Source organism: Rhinoraja longicauda, chromosome 23 (assembly GCF_053455715.1).
Source record: "Rhinoraja longicauda isolate Sanriku21f chromosome 23, sRhiLon1.1, whole genome shotgun sequence".
NCBI classification, from domain to species: Eukaryota; Metazoa; Chordata; class Chondrichthyes; order Rajiformes; family Arhynchobatidae; genus Rhinoraja; species Rhinoraja longicauda.
The window spans coordinates 11848605-11872393 of NC_135975.1; the positions used below are offsets into that span (position 1 = coordinate 11848605).

The window sequence follows — 23789 nt, forward strand, 5'->3', positions numbered from 1 at the left end:
ATTCCATGTTTTACTGTCTGGCTTGAAAAGCTCTCTATCTGAAAATACTGTGCTTTGTTCTCTCTATATTGCTCAAGAATTTAGGACAGTGAACTAAGCAGCAAATGTTCACATCTACACAGGAAATATTCACACGTCTTCATTCACCAGGCCGGAATGTCTCACTTTTAGACTTACCTAGAAAATCCTTGGCCTGATTGACAACTTCATGTGCATAGTATGCTGGGAAGATTCCACGTTCTCCTGTCCTCATGTTGTAGCCTCTGTACCAGTAGTCATCCTCCTCCTCTTCAACATATAATGGGTCATCAACATCTAATTCCAACTCATCCTGGTGCCGTGGTATAAACCTGTAGAGAACAGGAAGATGGTCAGATCCAGAGCAGGGAAATTGGAAGTAACATGGTAAAATGTGTGCAATTCACACAGTAACAATGAATGAACTTTAAATAAGTGGCACATAATGTTCGGCATACAGGAACATTCTGATCATTAATTACATTATGGGTAGAATCGATAAACAGCATTCACCTGACCCAAGGATGAAGTTAACCTAGTGTATAAGTAGGTTCAGTGTTCAATATGTCTGGTCATAAGGAGGATCAAAGCCAACATAGCTGTGAACTACAAACAATAAAGGACAACTCAGAGAGAATAGTGATTATTTGTGCTGGTCAGATTCATCTAGAATATAGGGTCCAATGCTAAACTAGTAATTAAAAGAACACAGACTCAAACAGGGGCATGGAACTTTGAGAATATTAAATATATATTTAAGATTTGGAATCTGTAAATCACTCTTCAATCACTAGAACTGAAATACTGGAAGCAGTTAGCAAGTATGTAGACAGGATTCATGCAACAAGTAATAGGAAAAATTGGAGCAAATATTAGAGGAAAGAACAAAAAGAAGGAAGACTGAGATAAGGTGATGGTAGGAGATATTATATCACAAAAGGAAAATGGTCTCGGGTAAAAAAAAGATGATAATTTTTTTACTCATTCACTTTTAGGAATGTGAACAATGATGGCAAAGCCAGTCTTTACTGCCCAAGCCCTGCTCTTGAGAAGATGGCTGGAAGCCATCATCTTGAAACCTGCAGTCCATCTGGTGCAGTTACTCTCACAGTGCTGTTGTAGGAGGTTCCAGGATTTGGATCCAGTGATGATGAGGGAACACCAATGTGTTTCCAAATCATGATGGTCTCATCTGCAAATATCTCCATGCATCTGCTGCCCCTGTCCTTCTTAATGGTAGACTTTACAATTTAGAGAAATGTTGGAGCTAGTGCAGGTGAGTAACTGCCGTGCATTTTGCTCATGGTGCACACCACAGCCTCGCTGCACCAGTGGCAGAGGAAACTAATGTTTGAGGGGGATGGAGTATCAATCAAGCAGGCTAATTTGCCTTCAATGATCTCAAGCTTCTTCAGTGTTGTCAGAGCTATACATGAACAAATTATTCCTGCCTTGTGTTCACATGTCATATATATGGCCTTCGTAACAAGAGGAGTTGAGTATAGGAGCAAAGAGGTCCTTCTACAGTTGTACCGGGCCCTGGTGAGACCGCACCTGGAGTACTGTGTGCAGTTTTGGTCTCCAAATTTGAGGAAGGATATTCTTGCTATGGAGGGCGTGCAGCGTAGGTTCACTAGATTAATTCCCGGAATGGCGGGACTGTCGTATGTTGAAAGGCTGGAGCGATTGGGCTTGTATACACTGGAATTTAGAAGGATGAGGGGGGATCTTATTGAAACATATAAGATAATTAGGGGATTGGACACATTAGAGGCAGATAACATGTTCCCAATGTTGGGGGAGTCCAGAACAAGGGGCCACAGTTTGAGAATAAGGGGTAGGCCATTTAGAACGGAGATGAGGAAGAACTTTTTCAGTCAGAGGGTGGTGAAGGTGTGGAATTCTCTGCCTCAGAAGGCAGTGGAGGCCAGTTCGTTGGATGCTTTCAAGAGAGAGCTGGATAGAGCTCTTAAGGATAGCGGAGTGAGGGGGTATGGGGAGAAGGCAGGAACGGGGTACTGATTGATAGTGATCAGCCATGATCGCATTGAATGGCGGTGCTGGCTCGAAGGGCTGAATGGCCTACTCCTGCACCTATTGTCTATTGTCTATTGTCTATATGTGGGAAGGCTTTGGGATGTCAGGAGGTGAGTCACTCATTGAGAGATCTCTGCTGTAACAGCCACAATAATTATGCACCTGATCTAGTAAGTTTCTGCTCAATGATAAACCTCAAAGTATTAATAGTGGGTGATTTCACCAGGGTAATGGCAAGATTAGCCAGTGTCTTATTGGAGAAAGTTACTGCATGGCTTGAACTTGCTTGTGATTTTCAGCCTATGGCTGTGATTTAGGTCTCGATGCACAAAGACTGATTTGCTTTCTGAGGGATGGTGAAAAGAAATGAAAGGTGCGTCTACAGGAGGGTAAAATGGAAAAGGTAGAATCATTATCTGAATTTGTTGGCACTCAGTGTTGTGCCCTGAATGCTAAAAAAGAGGTGTTGTGCCTCAAATTTACACCGAGCTTTAATGAAACGGAAAATGAGCCACAGGACAAAGAGGTCAGAGTGGGAATGGTACAGAGAATTAAAGCAATTGTTGACTGAAAACACCAGCTTAATTTTCTGATTAAATGGCGGTTTTCCACCGAGTATTCACCCAATCTGTGTTTGGGGCCTCCAATACAAAGGAGACCACATTGTGAACTGTGAATGGAAGTGGTACATGTAAATTGTTGCTTCATCTGGAAAGTATTGGATGGTGAAAAGAATGAAAGTAAAGAGACCCAGAGAAGAGAGAAAGATCACAGACTGACGCTAGTCCCATGCTAAACATGGGAACCTTTTAACTTACCTCTGAAAAAACATATATAACAGGAGTTCAAGGCCCAGTCTCAATTTGCTTATCCCCTTGGTGGTGGACTAGAAAATCTCTCCTTGCCAGAGATCAGGCCTCACCTCTACTCAAGCTTTTCCAATATATTTGCAACACTGGAATCTGTCCAATAATACCACAAAAAAGAACAAATCCAGTCTGGCTAATTGCAACCTAACAAATCTAATCTCAACCACCACCTCTTGTTGGACATGGTGAGAGCTGCTGCCTGCAATTTCTCTGTTTGGCTGTAAAGCTCACCCAAGCCCAGAGATCTCTCTGTGGTGCTGAGCTCCATGACCACTTACCACTAATGAGCTTGTTACCATGGAGAAATCACAAGCGAACAATCTGTGGAATTCTCTGCCTCAGAAGGCAGTGGAGGCCAATTCTCTGAATGCATTCAAGAGAGAGCTAGATAGAGCTCTTAAGGATAGCGGAGTCAGGGGATATGGGGAGAAGGCAGGAACGGGGTACTTATTGAGAATGATTAGCCATGATCACATTGAATGGCGGTGCTGGCTCGAAGGGCCGAATGGCCTCCTCCTGCACCTATTGTCTATTGTCTATAATGAGAGTCAAGAGGCAGCAGATTCCATCACGAGTTAATGAGAGAAGCCATAGGATGTGGGCAGTCAGTTGACACAAGGAGCAGCCGCTATCTGTTCAGTCCTCACTGTGCAGGCCAGGGTTGGACCCAGATCTCACCCTCACCAAGCGGGCACAGGCAGGATATTGAGCTCTGGGGTGATTCATTGGTTGGGGAATACCAGTTGAGGGCAAGCCAGATGCCAGATTCCCAGCCAGATTCCCAGCATGGCATCGCACAGCAACATTGGGTATCGGCAGGGTTTGCGCCAGATTGCCAATATCGTGGCACAATCTGAGCCAATATCTGCCAGTATTTGAACTGGAGGACCTAGACCAGTGGACTGGTGCTTCATGGACCAGTATTAAGCAGGATACCAGTTTATTGGGGCAACCACAATACTTGGAAAATAAAAATCCAACTAAAATAATCTGGAAATAAAACTTTCAATTCTTGCAATTTCTCAAAAGAAAGACTTTCCATAGCTTGGGATAATAAAGTTTGCACAACAAATAAAATATGGAAGAGAGCATTGAGAATTTGGTCCTTTTCATCTGACGTATAACAGAGTATTCACCAAGTCTGTGTTTGGGATCTCCAATAGAACACGTACCACGTAATCTGTGGCCCTTGGTGGCTAACTTGTGTTATCATGCATAATACATTGTCACTATTATTGGCTATGAAACAATGATAAAAATAAAGGTATGTTTGGACTCATCCTGTCCCAGTGATCCTGCACTCTGGTTTGAAGTAAGTGATGCTGCGTGCCAACAGCGCTGTTCGGAATCTCCCTCCAGTTTAAACCAATTCTTACCGGAACACTGCTCGATGAGTCTGATCCCGTTCTTCACCATTTATTGTACATGAGTAAAGGCCAAAAGAATCGGTACCTGATCAGGTAAGAAAGCACATGGTCACCAAACAGGCAGGAGCCTCAGCCACTGTTCACTCCCCCATCCACCCCCTCCCACTAACTTCCATCCCACCAACTTACAACTACCATCAGTAATAAAAAAAACACCCCCCTAGATCAATATCCAGCACCCCAATATAATAACATCCCCATTGCGATGCTGCCCCTCATTTTAATGAACAGCATCCATTTGCCACTACAATTCCAAGCCCCACTCATTCTCTATTACTCATACATCCCAATTCCTGTAACATCTCCTTGCCCTAACTTTGTCTTCATCATGCGTCAATCATAGTAAATCACACCAGAGGAACAAATAGCTCATAAATTCACGTCATGGGAGTAGAATTAGGCCATTCAGCCCATCGAGTCTATTCCACCATTCAATCATGGCTGATCTATTTTTCCCTCAACCCCATTCGCCTACCTTCTCCCCATAACCCTTGATACTCATTCTAATCAAGAATCTGTCAATCTCCACCTTAAAAATACCCAATGACTTGGCCTTCACGGCAGTCTGTGGCAATGAATTCCACAGATTCACCACCCTCTGACTAAAGAAATTCCCAAAACTGCTCACAATACTCCAAATGCGGTCTGACCAGTGCCTTATATAGCCTCAGCATTATATCCCTATTTTTATATTCTAGCCCTATTCTTGTCATCAAAGAATGGAGCACTTTAAATCATCTTCACCCAGTAATGGCATACGGTAATCTGTCTCTACTCCTGGGGACCCCAAACTACTGAAACCATTATTTGCCTAATTTAATTCATTCCTCATGCTGTTGGGAAACAGAGCACTGCACACATTAAAATTGATGGACTGGACCATCAATTGTGCAAAAAACAGAATAGAAATATTCGATCCTCTAGCTAAGCTGTATTAGCACAGTTAAAACTATACACTTATACCTAGTTCCCCCAAAATTCACGCAACGCTAATTCAGTTGCCTTCCCTTGGTCTGCTCAGCCAATCAAGTTGGTTATCTTCCCATTGATTTGCTCTCAGTCTTGAGGAACATAATGGAGGATGTCACCGACCATGCCTTGACACATCATTTATACATCGGGCTCCAAACTGCTTCATAGTCAGTCTTATAAAGACATATTGTCAACTCCTGCTTTTATTTTTCAAGCATTTGTGTTCTTTATCAAAGCTAGTGATTATCAAGATGATAGGAAGGCTATCACCAGTCGAAGTTGGGCACTACCTGGAACTCTTGAGGCTAAATGCTGCTTGCCATTTATCAGCCTGTGCTTTAATATTACCTTGCTGCATGAAAGAAAAGGGCTGCTTTATTATACCAGAAGCAGAGGTGGAAAACGAACTATGGCGTCAGTGATTGTCTTTTACAAATAAAAGAACTGAGCTCCAGAGGTCAGGTAAAAGTGACTCTTTGACATTGACAACATCTTATGAGTGTTATACCAAGGAGCTTTAGTACAAATGAAATCATGGGGAATCAAAGGGAAAACTCTCCACTGGCTGCAATCATAAAGATGTTAATTGTTGTTGATGGAGGTCAATTATCTCAACCCGAGAACGTCATTGCAGGATTTGCTCAGGACCCTGAAACATGTCCAAACATATTAAACTGCTTTGTTACAGATCGTCAGTTCAGATTCACTGAAGATTGCACAATATTCAACTGCTCGCATCTCCTCAGGTCACGAAGCAGCTCATGACTGCATTAATAATACAACATTCTGATAAGCACTGATAGGTGCTAAATAATATTCCAGTTCCCTGATCACAAGCCCTTCGATTCCATTTCTTCTTCTAAGAATCTTGCATTCTCCAATGAGATTATTTCCCATTCACCTTGGACAATGTCCTTCAATGTCCTTCCTATCATCTTGATAATCACTAGCTTTGATAAAGAACACAAATGCTTGAAAAATAAAAGCAGGAGTTGGCAATATGTCTTTATTGGACATTGGACAATGTCCTTCAATCCCTTTTCACTAGACAACCTCTTCACCTCAGGAACCAAAAGCAAATCAATTCTGCACTGACATAAAGGGAAATATTATCTTTCTTTGATATTAAGACTAAATTGCTCAACATTGCCTAGGTTGTTTCTATTGACAACCCCTGGTCACTATTTATCAGAAACCTACCCGGTCACAATTACAGTGGCTACGATAATAGAGTCTGGGTATCCCCACCAAGTAATTGAAGTCCAGAATTACCACGCCATTCCACCCTCTGCAAAGCACAAATCAAGAGTGCGATTGATTACTTGCTGAGTTATTGGAGTATTGTTACACTCCAATAACAATTGCAGAGGTCAGTACCATTGAGGGAAAGCCCACCCAAGAACTCAGCACTCCATTTTCATCTGGAAATATTCACTCCCTCCACTTTGCATTGATGGGTTTCAATACTGATATTCCCAGTAGAAGCACTGTGCTCTTAACAGGCACTGCAGCATTCATGAAGCTAATGCAGAGCCTGATGACAATAATGCTGGTCTTGCCAGACATCACCACATCCTGTAAATTAATTATAAAAATCAACAAATCTGGTGCTCACCTGAACACCCACTCCCTATCCTCTGCTAAAATACTCAATGTCTCCACTCTTGCTGAAAGACATCCTTTTAAACGACTCCCACTCCTATCAATATAGCTGTCTGTCATTCTTGTATCCAAACCCCAAACACTGCAATGCAACACCCATCTCCTCATCAATACCTTCACCTCAGTCCCATATATACCTAAATCTTTTAAAATCTGCGCCTTCTTCTTTTAGACCCGACTGTCACTGGAAACAGTTCCTCATTTATACTGGCTAAACTGTGCATGATTTTCAACCTTCTGTCAAAATTATTGTTAAATGATTCTGCAGCAAGGAAATTAACCACATAATAGGCCTTCATTTCTGCTTGGGTTACGATTGTCCACAGTTAGCCCAGTTACAAGTGGATTGTACCATGAGTTCTGCAGTCTCTCTGTCTCAATAGATTATTGAAGCTGAAAGAGTATGTCAGTATTGTTTCTATTAAACTTTTTTTCCAGCACATAGAACCCTCTACATTTACATTAAGCAGAGGAGAAAAATAGTTTTACGGATGATATGGCATATTCAGCAAACTATGCTAACTTGTAACATGGGTTGTCAATGTGGGAACACCTATTGGTATATGATCCATAATGGATCTGTAATATTGTACATACTGAAACTTGCAATAAAACAGAACAGCTTACTGGAAGATCGAGAAGTGCTGTTGACAAAAACATTGAGGAATTTTTTAGAAAACTGTGTATCGGCTTCAGGTGATGAATCCTCCGATGAATTCTCAACATCCTGTCTCTGCATGCAGTCTCCAAACTCATTGTCCATCTCCAGCTCACAGTTGTCACACAGCGTTGAGACCTCACTGTCATCGCTCAAAATAGATGTGCAGCGTTTCAAACTAACTAGATCCAAAGTAGTGTTTTCATCTACCACCAGAGTATACTTGATGGAGTCGTAGGCCAGTGATTGGTCCAACTGTGTGCTGCCCGTCATGTGTAATGCAGACAGTTCCCTCAGGCTGAAAGGTCCATTTGACGGGTCACTAAATGATATGGGTATTTTGGGAGTTGCATTATACAGAGAAAATGGACTTGAGCATTTATTGGTAGAGTCAGTTTCATTGTTATCTGGGTTTGATGCAACCTGCACCTCCCAGGCTGAAGATCTTGAAGATTTACTGAGTTCAATCAACTCATCTTCTGGAATAGATGCAACTTCTCGCTCTTCTCTGAAACCTGGAGATTTGTCATCCTCATATGGCTTCACCCCTTGAAGGGAATCAACTGCTTCCTCATATTTGAAACTTAGTGTGGGGCTTGGAGCTGTCGCCCATGTGATTCCTGTGTGGTCACATTCATTTGTGCAACAGTTCTTCAAATCAATATCGAGCTCTGCTTGCATTTCACAGGAGTCTGTACTTGTTGGAGTGAGTATCACCCCACAATTATCTCCTGCTGGGAATTTGGTGTGGGGCGGACTACTCAAAGCCATGTAGGGTGCAGGTGGTCTATGAACAGGCATTGGCTCTAACTCTCGTTCATCACCTTCATTCTCTTTTTCTTCATCTTCTGAATACATAGAGTCACCAAAATCATTGTTTCTACTCATTCTGACTAATTTGACATCTGTTCCTTCAGAGGCTTCTCCACCTGAGTTGACTTGATTGCCTGAAGTGAGCAATAACTCACTATTATTGACTGGTTCAATCTCAATATCAGAGCATGAGGAAGTAGTCTCACTGAATGAATTAGTCTGCAGCCAGTAATCGTCTTTGACAGTATGCGAGCCTTGTGAGATCATTGTGTTGACCATGTTACTGAGAAGCCAAGGAGAGTCAGAACTTTCACTGAGATCAGGATCTGAATCATGATCAGAACATGAAGACTCAGAATCATTACTCAGTTCATCATTGCTGTTCTCTTCCTCATTCTCAAGCATTAGTGACTTAGGGGTTGGAACTCGAGACAGTCCTTGATTGGGAACAATATCTAGATACGTTGGCCTGGCACTCTCTTCATTCTGACCGACTGGTCTGAACTTCGAATCTTTTGGTGAAATAACCTGGTCTTTAGCTTCATCGGCATTTTGTAGAGACCCATCAATGACATCTGTAATGAGGTCAGTTATTTGATCCGACTCTGTGATTTCTGTGGAAATATCCGAATTGGTTTGATGCACTGCACTGTGAAATCTCACTGCAAATCCACTCTCAAGGTTCCATTCGACGACTGGTTTCAAAGAATTGGTGTTAGCACTGTTTGCCATCTTTATCGAGTACAATCGATCTTTTACACTTCCTGTACAGATTTCTCCTTCCCAATCAATCTCAGGATCAGAGTTGGGTGAGCTTGCTTCCTCAATCGAGTTGGTTAAGTGTGATGACCTCCCACTGCTGCTTTCACTGGTAAGATCTAACTCTGTTTCAGAGATGGAAGAAATCATGTTGCATGCAGCACTATTGTTGCAGGTAAGTCTTTCTTCCAGCCCCTCCAGTTCTGAGTCTGAACCAGAGGAACCACCGTCCTCACTTTGGTATGATTGCATGAACATTTTTCTACTTTTTGTGTTGAGATCTGCCACAATGCCCAGATCAGAGGAAGGAGAAGCTGTGTCACTACTGGAACCAGATAGTTGAGCATGGTTGTGAGTAGTCACTGGTGTCATGTGGTCAGGGTTCAAGTCTGAGATCATGTTGGCAGCAGAAGAACTCACTGCAGTGGTGGGAGTGGATTTCAAAACGATTCCTTCAAGAAGATTTGTCACAGAAGTTGTTTGCTCTGAATGTGGTCTGTTTGGTCTACTTGCAAGCTCAACCCCAAATTCTTGATCCAACTCTGCATCAGACACAGGAGTACAGGAACCGTTGCTGAGGTTGGAAGACGATAGGCATTTGCTTGTGGCAGCAAAGTGGTGATCAGTTTCTACCTCAATGTTGATCCCCAGTTCCGAGGCTAGAGTGTATGTTTCGTTGCATCTACTATCAGGACAAAAATGTCCCATGGAGCTGTTGTCAGTCAGGTCCTGTTCCGGCTCTGTGTCTGAACTTGCTAATGTTATATTGTCTGCTGCATTAGTTGGATGCACATTGCCATCATGACCTGGTTCCATCTCCGTGAAGGGGCTTGGTGACTTTCTATGAAAACCAAAAGACCCTGTCGGAGAGAGACAGTGTTTAGCGAGTTCTTTGTTTGCATGCAATGACGGATATGGCAATGATGGCAATATAACATTCTTATTATGATCCTCTATGAGTTGGTCAGCCTTGCTGTTACCGTATTCCAGAGTATCCCGTCGATTTCCTTCAAAATCATATAGCAGTGGTTTCAAAGGTGACTGTGTTGTTGCAGTTTCCATGTGTTTTACTGGTGATCCATTGGCATGTGTCCCAGAGTTAAGGGAAGTCAAACACCAACCAGCAGGATGGACACTGTCTTGGATACATTGATGTGGAGGAGTTAAATGACCTGTAATGACAAATAAAGTTCTTCAATGAAAGAAAGGATATATTATTTAGGATCATTTCAGGTCCCAAAATGCTTTATGTCCAAGTGGTTTTTGAAATGCAGTCATTATTTTACTGCATCAAGTGCATCAGTCAGTGTCTGCAGAGCATGTTGTTTCAAAAATAGTGAGGTAAATGAACAGATTATCTGCATTAATGATGTTTGTTGACATTAGTTAAATTAGTTAGGGCACCAAGTTTACTAAATGTGAAATCTTTACCCTTCAATATTGCACAGAAACATCAACCCATGTGAACTAAAGTCTCTGGAGTCAACCTTAAATTCACATTCTCATGACTCGGTCACTTTAATGCAAACACACTGAAGGGAGGTGGAGAGATAAAGATACATTCAAATCACAAGAGATGAGGGGTGGAGCGGAAGGGGGTTGGGTGAATGTTCCTGAGAAACTCCATGCAATTCTGGCCCTGTGAGTGCCAGAGGAAGGCAGGGGTGTGTTCCCAGCACAGTAGCATGCAAATTTGAGGAAGGATATTCTTGCTATTGAGGGCGTGTAGCGTAGGTTTACTAGGTTAATTCCCCAAATGGCGGGACTGTCGTATGTTGAAAGACTGGAGCGACTAGGCTTGTAAACAATGGAATTTAGAAGGATGAGAGGGGATCTTATCGAAACATAAGATTATTAAGGGGTTGGACACGTTAAAGGCAGGAAACATGTTCCCAATATTGGGGGAGTCCAGAACCAGGGGCCACAGTTTAAGAATAAGGGGTAGGCCATTTAGAACGGAGATGAGGAAAAACTTTTTCACTCAGAGAGTTGTAAATCTGTGGAATTCTCTGCCTCAGAAGGCAGTGGAGGCCAATTCTCTGAATGCATTCAAGAGAGAGCTAGATAGAGCTCTTAAAGATAGCGGAGTCAGGGGGTATGGGGAGAAGGCAGGAACGGGGTACTGATAGAGAATGATCAGCCATGATCACATTGAATGGTGGTGCTGGCTCAAAGGGCCGAATGGCCTACTCCTGCACATATTGTCTATTGTATTGTCTTTTGTCTAACAGCATAAAGGGCAGCTTCCTATCTTGAGCCATATCTATACGGGGAGATATAATGCTGTAATGGGCCGTTTTATTGCCAGGTCTGGTAGTGTTTTCATTCTTGGGAATGCATCCTGATCGCTATAAAACAAGATACCAGTGTATGGCATAAATATGAAACGGTGCTGCATGAGACGAAATATTGGTTGCAATATATCAAGTGCATATACATGTGCTATTCAAAACCATGTAATTGGAGTCTGATTGCAATTTGTGTAAATTGCTGGAACCACACACCTTAATGATGAGTGACTTTAATTATCAAATTACAAATTGCTGTAACATTCGTGCATGTGCAATGGAAGGGAGCATATTTTACAACCTGCTCAGGTTTCCTTCTAGATCAGATGGGAGACAGTGTGGGATTGTGCTGTTGGAAATAAAATTGGTCAGGTCAGCGACATGGGGAACAAAGGCATTAGGAAACTACAAAATGAGAACGTGATCACGATATAGAAGCCATTTAACCTACAAATCCACACATCTTTGGGATATGAGATGAGGGGTAACCTGGAGCACCTGGAGGAAACTCATGCAGTCACCAGAATGTGGAAGCTCCACACAGACACAGCACCCGAGGTCAGGATTGAACCCGGGTCACTGGTGCTGTAAGTCAGCAGCTCTAACAACTGCGCCACTGTGTCGAACTATGTTCTTTTCTATTCTTGTTTTATTCTAGACGTATCTTTAAACATTTACCCAGCACTGCCATTTGTCTGACTAACCTGTAACTATCAGATTTATTTGAATGCAAATATCTAGCATTTGCAGTCTTCCAGCGATCTGTCCCATGCAAAATCCTTCATTTCTGCCTTTGGTCCTAAAAAGAACTCAAACAATCCAGATATATATGAAAATAATGATTTTGGTGGAATGGGGGTCTATCGAATAACAGTATAGGAGCTTAAACCATTTCTCTACGAACAGTACTAGGTGAGGGGATGTTAGCAGAATTGGAAGACGAAGTTTCATCTTATTCCAAGTGAAGCTCAGCCATTACAAAAATACAAAAGGTAGATCCCTCTCTCTTCAACACCATCTATAACCATTATTTGGGAAAGACTTTAGAAATAGATTGGTACTCACCACTAGAGGAATGGAGCACTGTTTCCTGCCAGCTAGCTTTCCTTGGAGAGAAACTAGCATTGTTATTGAGAGAATCCTGGAAATAAAAGGAACAATTATGACAAATGCCAAAAACTTCACATCTCTCTAGCTATTCATACAAGGTAGACACAAAATGCTGGAGTAAATTAGTGGGTCAGACAGCATCTCTGGAGAGCATGGATAGGTAACGTTTCGAGTCGGGACCCTTCTTCAGACTGATTGCAGGGGGGGGGGGAGTTGAAAGAGCTGGAAGAAGGGGCCGGACAAATCACGGTCAGGAACAGATAACCTCCGGTGAGGGGGTTTCCCCTGATAGGCAGATTGTTAGACAAAGACTAGAGATAGACAAAGGTTTCAGCCCAAAAGGTTTACATTGTTGTGAACTGTGAAGCTAGTTCAAGGAGTTTTGATGGAGGGGGTGGGGGAGTAACTGGTGGCCAGGTCAGCCAGGATTAGGGAGTAGGGGGGGGGGGGAATAAGGGGGGGGGAGTGTTGGGGGTGAGAAAGGGAGGTGGAAGAGAGATGTCTGTAGAGGTTTCCTAAAATTGGGGAATTCAATGTTCATACCTATGGGTTGTAAGCTACCCGAGCAAAATATGAGGAGCTGTTCCTCCATGTGGTCTTACTCTGGCAATAGAGGAGACCCAGGACAGAAAGGTCAGTACGGGAATGGGAAAGGGAATTAAAATGGTTGGTAACTGGGAGATCACTCCGGCCTTGGAGGACTGAGCGCAAGCGTTCAGTGAAACACTTATGTATGTGTTACTCCAGCATTTTCTGTCTTTCTATCATAAACCAGCATCTGCAGTTCCTTGTTACTACTCATATAAGGCATTGGTGACAGTCTATCATCAGGCACAAGCTACCCCCATAAATGTCCTCTTTAAGCTTTCATTGTGACCAGCTGTATTTCACCATTGTTCAATTTTGGGGTGTTGGGGTGGTGGGGGGGGGGGGGGGGGTGCTGGGAGGTGGAGGAGTGGAGGTGTTCACTGAACAATGATCGAGAATCTTTGGTAGTTTGGTGACTTCCCTGGCAGGAGGTGATTTAAATTAAATTTTAGCACCTCAACTCAATTGAGCTAACTTCACAGAGAGAGATCTCAAAGTTCTCTTTGTTTCCATGACACAGTTCCAGTACCGACATTCAGTGTAGCCCTCATCTATCAGATTTTAAAATCTCTGTGGGCGATTCCTAATATCTCACAGCGCTGGTTTGTCGTCGATGATCTCCCATCATAATTATCATTATTTGTTTTAGAAGCTGTTTGGTTTCTCACCAACCTGTGAGTGGGAGATGGGTGTGGCAAGGTTTAAGGTGGTAGGTCGGGTCTGATGGGCAGTGGGCGAGGGCAGCAACTCTCGTTCTTCCATGTCGTCAGTGTCATCAATCATTTCAAATTCTTGTAGATCATCCTGGAAGGAGCAGATCTCTGTCACGGCCTGTGGCGCGCCCTTCACATCCAACATCAAGCAGTCCTAGAAAAGACACAGCAGAGAATGCTTCAGGCAACAACAAAGAGGAATATAGAAATGAGTACATGAGAAACCAGTGCAGGGACGGTGGCATCTGTAAAATGGGGTATTGGAAACCTGCCAATGTTTCACTAGTCCCACCTGCTCACACCGGCCAACATGCCCCATCTACACCAGTCCCACCTGCCCACACCGGGGGCTTGGAGGAGGTTTATGAAGAGGTGAGGTAATTTAGCTGTGAGGAAAATGATTTGGAACAAGAGAGGCCGAGGGGAGATCAATCACACGCAAAAAAATTGTGAGAGGTCCTGAAAGGAAGAAAATAATTGACAGGTTTCATTGCCAGAGTGGCCAATACTCAGTGAACAGATGTAAGTGATGTCAAAGGAGAGGAGAGGAGCAAAACCTTTTTACCAGACCAATGTCAAATGGCCGGAATCAACTGTCTGAATGAGCAGTGGGTGCAGAAACCCAAAGAACGTTTCATGTGCATAGGAAAATAATTGACGCCATCTAACCCACAATGTTACAGACTGAGACAGAATGCCTCTTTTTGGCTTCCCTGAACATGATAGGGCAAATGCTCTTCGAAGCTTGAAATTACTTTCATTCTAATAAGGATATGGCTGTAATATGTTGGAGAAAGCACATTGAGACAAAAATTCCGTAATATGTTTCAAGCAGAAAGTGAGTTGGAAACGGTTGTCGGGGAATCTAAACATTGTAACCATGCTATTTTGGAGATGGCTAGGCTGTGAAGGTCAATGAGTGTGATTTAGTAAAGGAAGGGATGCAGCAAAGCTGAGGATGAGTTGATGCAGAGTGCAGACTTGGATCGTGAAACAGCCACAAGTGAAGCACCTTTAGGCGTGGATGGGATCTTTGTCAAGTGGCTTCTACTTTAAGGTCATCTACAATCTCCTCATGCAGCAAAAAGCATTTCACTGCTGGTTAATGGAAATCAATTTTCTGAAGCAAAGGCAACGGGTTTATTGGAGCCCATAGATTTCCTGGTGAAACTGTGATGGTGTGGAAATATTTCTCCACAGAACAGCCTACCCAGAGCCGGATTAAGCTAGGGCAGGGCCCATAGCAAATGCTACTTTTGCTACTATGTTAATCCGGCCCTGAGCCTACCCACCAAATGGACGATGAGAGTATTTAGCCAGATGCATCAATGGGAGTGAAATGAAATGGCATAACACATTAATGCCACTTAAATTTTCAGGAGTGGGTTACAAAATAGGAGTAATTTTAATGATCAGACCAAGGCCATCAAGATGAACAATTTCTTCACAATCTGGTTGCTCCCTCCACAGTCAAATATTAGATTTATTTTACCCGTATATTATCAATTGTCCCTTCTACAACTCATGCCTCTCCTATAGTCTGTACTTCACTGCATCTCCTTCCCACTGGCTGTCATTTCACATGATCTCCTGCTAAACCTGAAATAACTTCCCTCTCTTGGTTCATTTGCTACTTTTCTTTCTCATCATGCATACCCTGTTCAGTTATTTTAGACCTCTTTAAAACCTTAGTGGATTCCTTCAAAATTTATTTTCCTCACTTGAATATACCCAAGCTTTGATATGGATATACAATAATATCTATCGCATCAGTGTCCGCTCCTACTCTTGTATTCCCTGACCTCATCTTCCTGAGTGCTGACCGACCTCGGCTTTCTCAGACTTCTGACCGAGAAGCATGTGTGGTGGGGTGGTGGTGGGGGGGGGGGTTCTTTAAATCACCTGGAATCCTCAGATCTGTGGGATTATTGTGGTGGATTCAAATCTTTGCTTGACAGATTCAAAGAATCCAGTCCCTTTAACCAAGAAGAAAATGCTTGGAATCTTTGTTTTACGATGACCCTGAGGGAAATCAATGAGCTGAATCAGCAATGCTGACGAAACTCAATATTCTCAGCCTGGAGCTCCAGCTCCAGGGGGGACTGTTCTTGTTTCACTAATGAGCCCTGCAGGCCATGAATAATTCAGTCAATCTGCTTATTGCCAGGGTAATGGACATGCTGAGAGTGGGGGTGGATGAAGAGGCTGAGAGTGAGAGCTGCAGAGATAGGCTGGTAACAGCTTTATCAGCCCCGACCAAACATTGAACCAGACAGGACAGTTTCCGTCAGTGGTGATGATTCCACCTTACCTCATGTTGAATTCTAATTTAATTTATTTTTGTCATGTACAAAGGAGGCGAGAGAGACTGCTGTTCAGCCCAGCCGTTGTGGCACAAAGGTAGTGCTGAAGTGGATGATTCACATTTCTCAGAAACTGCTGACGGACCCAGTGCACAGCTCCTAATCCTTCTCGGACATGTGGCTCAATGAAGTGCTATATCTAACGACTGTGAAAAGTAATACCACTTCATCAATTCACTCTATCAATGACAGACACCATGTACCGTTAAAATTGGCAATCATTTTTAATTAAGCAGTAAAAACATTCTGCATTTGCACAAATGTCCATTTCACTGTTGCCTTTGCACTGTACTGCTGCATATATTTCAGGCAGAATGGAAGGGCATTATTTGGCTGAAAAATGAGCTCGTAATTCACGTAATTGATGCAAATTATAGCTGTTCTGAAATTACTGTGACAAATAGTTTCCTTTTGCGATTACCCCAGTAAAATGATACATTTCTGAGTCACGCTAACTTAAGGTCAATCATCTATCTGGGATTGCAGCCTGGATCACTGTCACCATGAACCTGTACCACTGATGGCTGGGAATTTCTGTTTGGTGCTAGGCCGCTGTCAACTGGGCAATGGAACAGGGAGCAGGGTCACTGAGAACGGGAATGGAACAGGAGACTGTGGGCAGGACAGGTAGCTGGATTACTGTTAATTGGGAACAGGCATAAAGACTCTGCCATCTGAGAAAGGAAGCTGGGCTACTAATACTGGGAATTGAACTGGGGGCCATGTCATTTTGCACTGAGCTATTGATACATCAATGTTTTATTAAGCAGAAATTCTCCTGGATGTGTAATCAACAACAATTCAAGAAATTATATCGTCTTAAGACCGGTTATTTTTGGGAGAATGGCTAGTACTTGATCCAGGTCAACTCTCCCAGTGAAGTAGTGAAGAATGTTTGCCATATTGGGGAGCACATCATCCTATGGATGAGCTATCAAGGAAGAAATACATATTTGGCCCCTTGTACTCTACTTCTGAAATTTAGTTCCATTGACTTCACCAAATGATTTGTGGCTGCTGACCAAAAAGGATTCTGAAAAATTATTAGTGGCAGCCTTAATCTGACAACGGAGGAAGCACATGATGTCTCAGTATAGGGGTGGCTTAAAGCTATAACGAAACCTATGATATATCTATGCTGGTTGTGTTTGATAGTGGCAGTGTGGAAGGATTTTTATATCTGAACCACACTGTTAAAAAGTTTGGGGATTTTTGTTTGATGGAGAAATGTTTAGCGAGCGGAGTGCTGATTACACAGCTGGAGTACTGTGCACAATTCTAATCAACACACTGTAGGGATAATGTGATTGCACTGGAGAGAGTGCAAAAGAAATTCCTGGGATATTGGCTGGATGGAATGTTTCAGTTATGAGGAGAGAATGGATAGACTAGGATTTTTCCCTGAAGTGTGAAGGAGGCAGAAAGGGAGCCTGATAGAAATGTCCAACATTATGAGGAGCATTGATAGGGTAGATAGCAGGAATCCCTTCCTAATAACAGAGGTATCTAAAACTAGAGCGCGTAGGTTTATGTAAGGAACACGAGTCTTAGAGAGGATCTGGGGGAAAAACATTTTCCCCAGGAACCAGTTGGAATCTGGAACACACTGGGTGCTGGAGGCAGGTGAGCTCACAATATTTAGAAGCATGACGTTAATGCATTGAAGGCCATGGAGCAAGTGCTGATTAATGAGATCAGTTTATGTAGATACTTGATGATTGGCAGAGACATGTTCAGAGGAAGAACCCATTTCTATTCGCCATACACCCTCCCACATACAACATTGATCCAGGCATTCTTGATGGGTGCACAGGTTTACAGACACTGGTGATTATTTCCTTTCTGGTTCTAGTTCATTTTAACCTTTATCTGATCACAGTGTGCCAATAATTTCCTATTCCTGCTTACTTCAAACAAAATCATGAAGGTGGTGAGATCGTGCAAGAGATGTAGAGAAGGTTGAGGTTTGTGCCATTTAATTCCCACTGCCACAATCTCGTCATGTTGACTAAGAACTACTGTAAGAGTTTTTTCATTCATTTCCAAATAATGCAGAAAGGAAAATAGAATTAACCTTCAGAAAGCAGCTCAAATCAAATCTCCAAGAGCAGCTGGTTCACCAGCAATATTGCAAGTTTAAGAGTATTTCACTTTCATTCTGTTTCTCTTATTGATTTTAATGCTAAATGCCTGCACTTATGACTGAATCCAATGCCTGCATTAATATTTCCATTGAAAATACAAGCAAGGTCATTTTAAACTTTTAAGTAGCTGCCTTGCCATGTACAGCGAATTGGAGAATTACTGTCACTGGTAAAAAGGTTCTCAAAATATCCACTATTTCATACAATGTTTCACCATCAAACATTCATTGTACCCAAACCAACATTTTGATGCCAGTGTGCCCACCCTATGCATTTGTCAATCTCTATCTTTTGTAACTTCCATTTATCTACTCAGCTAGTTATAGAGAAAATCTTTTGAACAGCACCAACCAGTGCAGTGGTCCCTACCCCTGTGTTCCTACCCCTGAGTGGAGAAAATTTCAACAACTGTCAGTGGAATAAGGCATTTGAAATTGGAATAACAGAAAGTATCTTTAGAACGTTGCTGATGAGACCATGGCCCTTACCTTCTCATATGGGTCAGAGTCATAATTCAGCCCAATTCCACAATCATCAGTAATCTCAGACAAATCCTCATCATCAAACTCCTCCAGGCTGATATCGTGTGCAGGTCTATTAAGAAGAGCACCATAACATTAATAGATAGCGTGAAATTAAAAACAAAAATAAAGTTACATTTACTCAGTGGCTCCGGCAGCACCTGTGGACAGAGAAACAGGTGATACTTTGGTTCAATACAACTCAAACACAACTGAATTCGTACACTTTACTCCAATACTGATGTACAACACTCACATCTCACACACATTGGTAGCTATCCAACAATGACTGTCACTGCATACCCCCGAGATTTGCCCTGCTGGAGAAAGTTTCTTGCAGTTGTCAACTGCAACACCACACCGGAGGAGCATCCCCTTAATTGCCACAACCACAAGTGATGGGAGGTGAGTGTTGCCAATCATGGGCTTGGCTATCATAAAGTTAGATGCCAGCAGAAATCAGAGGTTAATGATGCACTTCGATTCAACACACCCTGTCAAAGCCAAAGCCCCTCGTATTACAAACTCTTCTGTATGAAAATGTCCAATTGATACAAATGGATGTCTATCACCTACACACAGGACCACATTTTGTGCATTTTAACATTTCAGACACACAAGACATTTCTCCTGGCCAAATCTTCCTTGAGTAATTTTATTCCTTCTTTTGAAAATCGAAGAGAACAGCAACTTTATCAGATTCAACACAAAGGATTGCTACCTTCTGTGTCGGAGTGTAGTAGACATCGGTCAGGTATGTGTTGAACAGATTGCACTTTACCATATTCACAGTTGGGCACTCTTTCAATTTCCGGGTGTGAAGGAAATAGCCACAACTGCTATGTGTTTTTCAGGCATGATTAAGCACAACCTGCAGTTACTGAAACCAGTTTTTGTGTACTAACTTCAAAAGGCATATCGGAGAAGAGAGAAAAAGATAGGTGATCACTTCCTCTGGCACCTCATCCAGCAACTCAGACCTCAGCACCAGTTGGTTTAGAATGAGGATACACATGTACCGAGTTGCCCAGCATAACTGAACTGCAGTCAGACTGGGACTGAGGCAAGTGGGGAAGTCTGAGTGATACACTATCGCACCATTTCTGGCCACACTGAGGGTTTTGGTCGGGGGCTGATGCTGCCTGCCGATGAGTGGGCGGAAGTTATTCTGAAGCGCAGAAAAAGGCTATAAAAAGATAAATGAAATTCTTAGTTTTGTACCTAGACAAAGGCAGCCAGGTTAGTTTCTAAGACAATAAAATAGCCTACAAAATATATACCTTTAAAACAGGCATTAAGTACAAAAATCATGGGTTAGCTCCACCAAAGAGCCGGCGTAGGCTCAACAGATGAACAACCTCTCTCTGTCGTTGCTATTCTACAAATGCAAGTGAGGAGGTAAGACTGAATTTGAACAAGACCTTGTTTAAGGCATAATTTACATCACAGCACATAGAATCTAATGTTTAGTTGTATATAATATTCTTCAGACCAAATTTGGACTATTGCATTCAATTCTTGACATCACACTTAGAGAAATATTAGTCTTGGAGGTGCCACATAATTCGTAGAGGATCCTTAGGGATAGGATTTACTTGTATTTGGAAAAACATGGGATTATTAGGGATAGTTAGCATGGCTTTATGTTGAGGATGTCATATCTTACAAACTTGAATGAGTTGTTTTGAGGAAGTGACAAAGATGATTGCTAAGGACAGGGGAGTGGATGTCATCGAGGTGCACATTTGTAAGGCATTTGACAAACTAATCCAGAAGATTATGATGCGTGGGCTCCAAACTGAGTTGGTGGATTGGATTCAAACCTGGCTTGGACAAAGAGGACAGGAGGACAATGACCAGTGGTATTCTGTGGGATAAAGTATAGGGACCCCTGTTGTTTATTGATATAAATGACAGGAATGAAAATGTAGATGAGAACATACAAACTCCATTCAGGCAGCACCCGTAGTCAGATTCGAACCAGAGTTTCTGGCGCTGTCGGCAGCAACTCTACCATTGCGCCACTGTACTGCCCCAGCGCCATTGTAGATGTGGGTGGAGAAATGGTACTTGAAATTTAATCCGGACAAGTGTGAGGTGTGGCACCTTGGGAGGTCAAAGGTCAGAGAAAATAAAACAGTACATAGCATGGTCTTTAGGAGTATTGTACAGAGAAATCATGGCGTATAAGTCCATAGCTCTCTGAAAGTGGCAACACAAGTAGATAGAGTGGTAAAGAAGGTGTATGGCATGCTTGGCTTCATTATCAGAGCATTGGGTATAAATCAGGAAGTCACGTTGGAGCTGTAGCAAACTTTGGTTAGGCTGCATTTGGGGTACTGTGTGCAGTTCTGGTCACTCCATTGCAGGAAGGATGTGGTGACTTTGGAGATGGTGTAAAAGATATTCACCAGGATGTTGCCTGTATTGGAGAGTATAAGGAATGGTTGACAAACTTGGATTGTTTTCTTTTGAGCATCAGCCTGAGGAGAGTGGAGACAGAACTCTGTAAAATGAGAGGGAGACATAGGGTACACAGTCAGGTCTGTAGACCAGGGTAGAAATATCTCAAGGCATGGCTTAAAGGTGAGAAGGATCATAAGATCATAAGTGATAGGAGCAGAATTCCGCCATTTGGCCCATCACGTCTACTCCACCATTCCATCGTGGCTGATCTATCTCTCCCTCCTAACCCCATACTCCTGCCTTCTCCCCATAAACTCTGACACTTGTACTAATCAAGTCCATCTATCTCTGCCTTAAAAATATCCACTGATTTGGCCTCCACGGCCTTCTGTGGCTAGGAAATCAGAATTCCACAGATTCACCACTCTCTGATTAAAGGAGAATGTTTAAAGGATATGCGCTAAGGACAAGTTTTTGTTTTTACACCGAGAGTGGTCGATGCCTGGAATGGGTAGCCAGAGGGATGGTGGACGCAGATGCAATAGTGACATTTAGCCAGCTTTTACAGAGGCACATGAACATGCAGGGATGGAGGGATATGCATCATGTGCAGACAGATGGGCTTAATTTAATTTGGCATCATGGTCAGTACTGATGGGCTTGTTTCTGTGCTGTACTGTTCAGTGTTCTGTGTAAGGCAGTTACTAAAATAATGCTGGGGTTTCAGTGGTCATATCATGAAGATAGTTTGCATCAATTTTCCTTATATTCTGCTGTAATTACACTAGATGGCGTACTAAAGGAATGAGACCAGGATATTTGGTTAAATATTAAAAAGCCTGAGCATGATTAAATTAGATGGAATATTAAAAGATCAATGTGAAAAGTAGAATCATAGTCTGAATGGAATATGAAAGTATCTGAGCAGTAAACAGGTGGAAGAAAATAAACTGGGAGAGATTCAACAGTGCAGAGGGGACTAGGCAGTAGGAGCACATTTAGTGTTGTGAGAAAGGAAAAAATCAACGGGCGTAAATCAGTTTGTGTGCAGGATCATCCTGTGATCTTTTTTTCTTTCACCAAGCTTTTACACCCTCACTTCCTACAGTTAGGGAGCTACTTAACTGCGTGTCCACCCAACTTCTAATATTCAGATGAGACATACTGTCTAGGTACACACACACACACACACAAAGTAATGGCTGCTTTCCAAGGTGTATGACAGCAACCCTTGTCCTGGGAATCAGCAGTCCCAATACCATAGAGCCTTTGGGACTGAAAATGATGGAGGCACAAAAAACAATCAAACCTGCTGCACTCTGCATCTGAGCAGATAATCTAGTAAACACATTGCATCATTCTGCTTTTCTGCTATTATATGCAAATGAAAGGCTTCATTAATGGGAGGCCTCATTAATTTTGATCCATTTGGATCTAAGAAGAACTTTCGCTTGATACCCTGGCTTTATATTTCACTTTGGTTTAAACTTCAAGAGCCACAGGGCTATTTCATAACATCACATACAGGGACTACTTCATGGAAGAACTACTTCATGGAAGAGCAGGGATATGTAGGCTTTGGAAAGGGTGCAGAGGCAGTTTAACAGAATGATTCCTGAATTAAGGGGTATTAACTACAGGGAGAGTTTGGACAGACTTGAATTGTTTTCTCTGGAACACCAGAGGTTAAGGTCAGACCTATTGGGAGTATATATAAATTATGAGAGGCATAGGCAGTCAGAACATTTTTCTCAGGATAAAAAATCAAATACATCAGGGCGTAGCTTTAAGGTGAGATGAGCAAAGTTTCAAGGAGATGTGTGAGGCAAATTTATTTTAAACATAGAGGATGTGAAGTCCCTGGAACACACTGCCTAGGTTGGTGGTTGGGGAAGATGCGATAGTGGCATTTATGAGACTTTTGGATAAACAGATGGATATGCAGGGAAACGAGGGATATGGATTATGTGCAGGTAGATAAGAGTTGCATTTGATATCATGTTCAGCACAGACATTTTGGACCAAAGGGCCTGCTTTGTGCTGCACTGTTCTATGTTCTATTTGTTGATATTTGTTTGTACAGAACGCATACAGTGTACTTGTGTTTATCATTTGGGGCATTGAGTATAAAGGTGGCAAGTCATGTTGCAGCTGTATAAAACACTGATTAAGCCATATTTAGAACATTGAGTACATTTCTGGTCATCATATTACAGGAAGGGTGTGGAAGCTTTGAAGAGGGGCAGAAGTTCAACGAGAGGTTGCCTGAATTGGGAAGTATAAGGGTCTCGACCTGAAATGTCACCCATTCCTTCTCTCCAGATATGCTGTCTGTCCCGCTGAGTTACTCCAACATTTTGTGTCTAACTGTAACGAGATGTTGGACAAATTTGCATTGTTTGTCTCTGATTGTTGAAGGCTGGGGGGATATCTGATAGAAG

The 23789-nt window shown here is 42.5% G+C and overlaps 1 protein-coding gene across 2 annotated transcripts in view; it reads right to left on the minus strand.

The window, feature by feature from the left end:
* Positions 1-23789, minus strand: part of mapk8ip2 (mitogen-activated protein kinase 8 interacting protein 2) — a 42126-nt gene that overhangs the window by 15297 nt on the left and 3040 nt on the right. Inside the window, exons 2-8 of one of the 2 annotated variants that reach the window (XM_078419623.1) lie at positions 18910-19015; positions 13874-14068; positions 12569-12644; positions 10196-10387; positions 7613-10075; positions 4301-4376; positions 178-350 (exon numbers count right to left, since the gene is read on the minus strand). In XM_078419623.1, coding sequence (XP_078275749.1) covers positions 178-350; positions 4301-4376; positions 7613-10075; positions 10196-10387; positions 12569-12644; positions 13874-14068; positions 18910-19015 — 3281 coding nt within the window. Of the gene's footprint in view, positions 1-177; positions 351-4300; positions 4377-7612; positions 10388-12568; positions 12645-13873; positions 14069-18909; positions 19016-23789 lie in introns of both variants that reach the window. The other variant, XM_078419622.1, reaches the window with a different exon arrangement.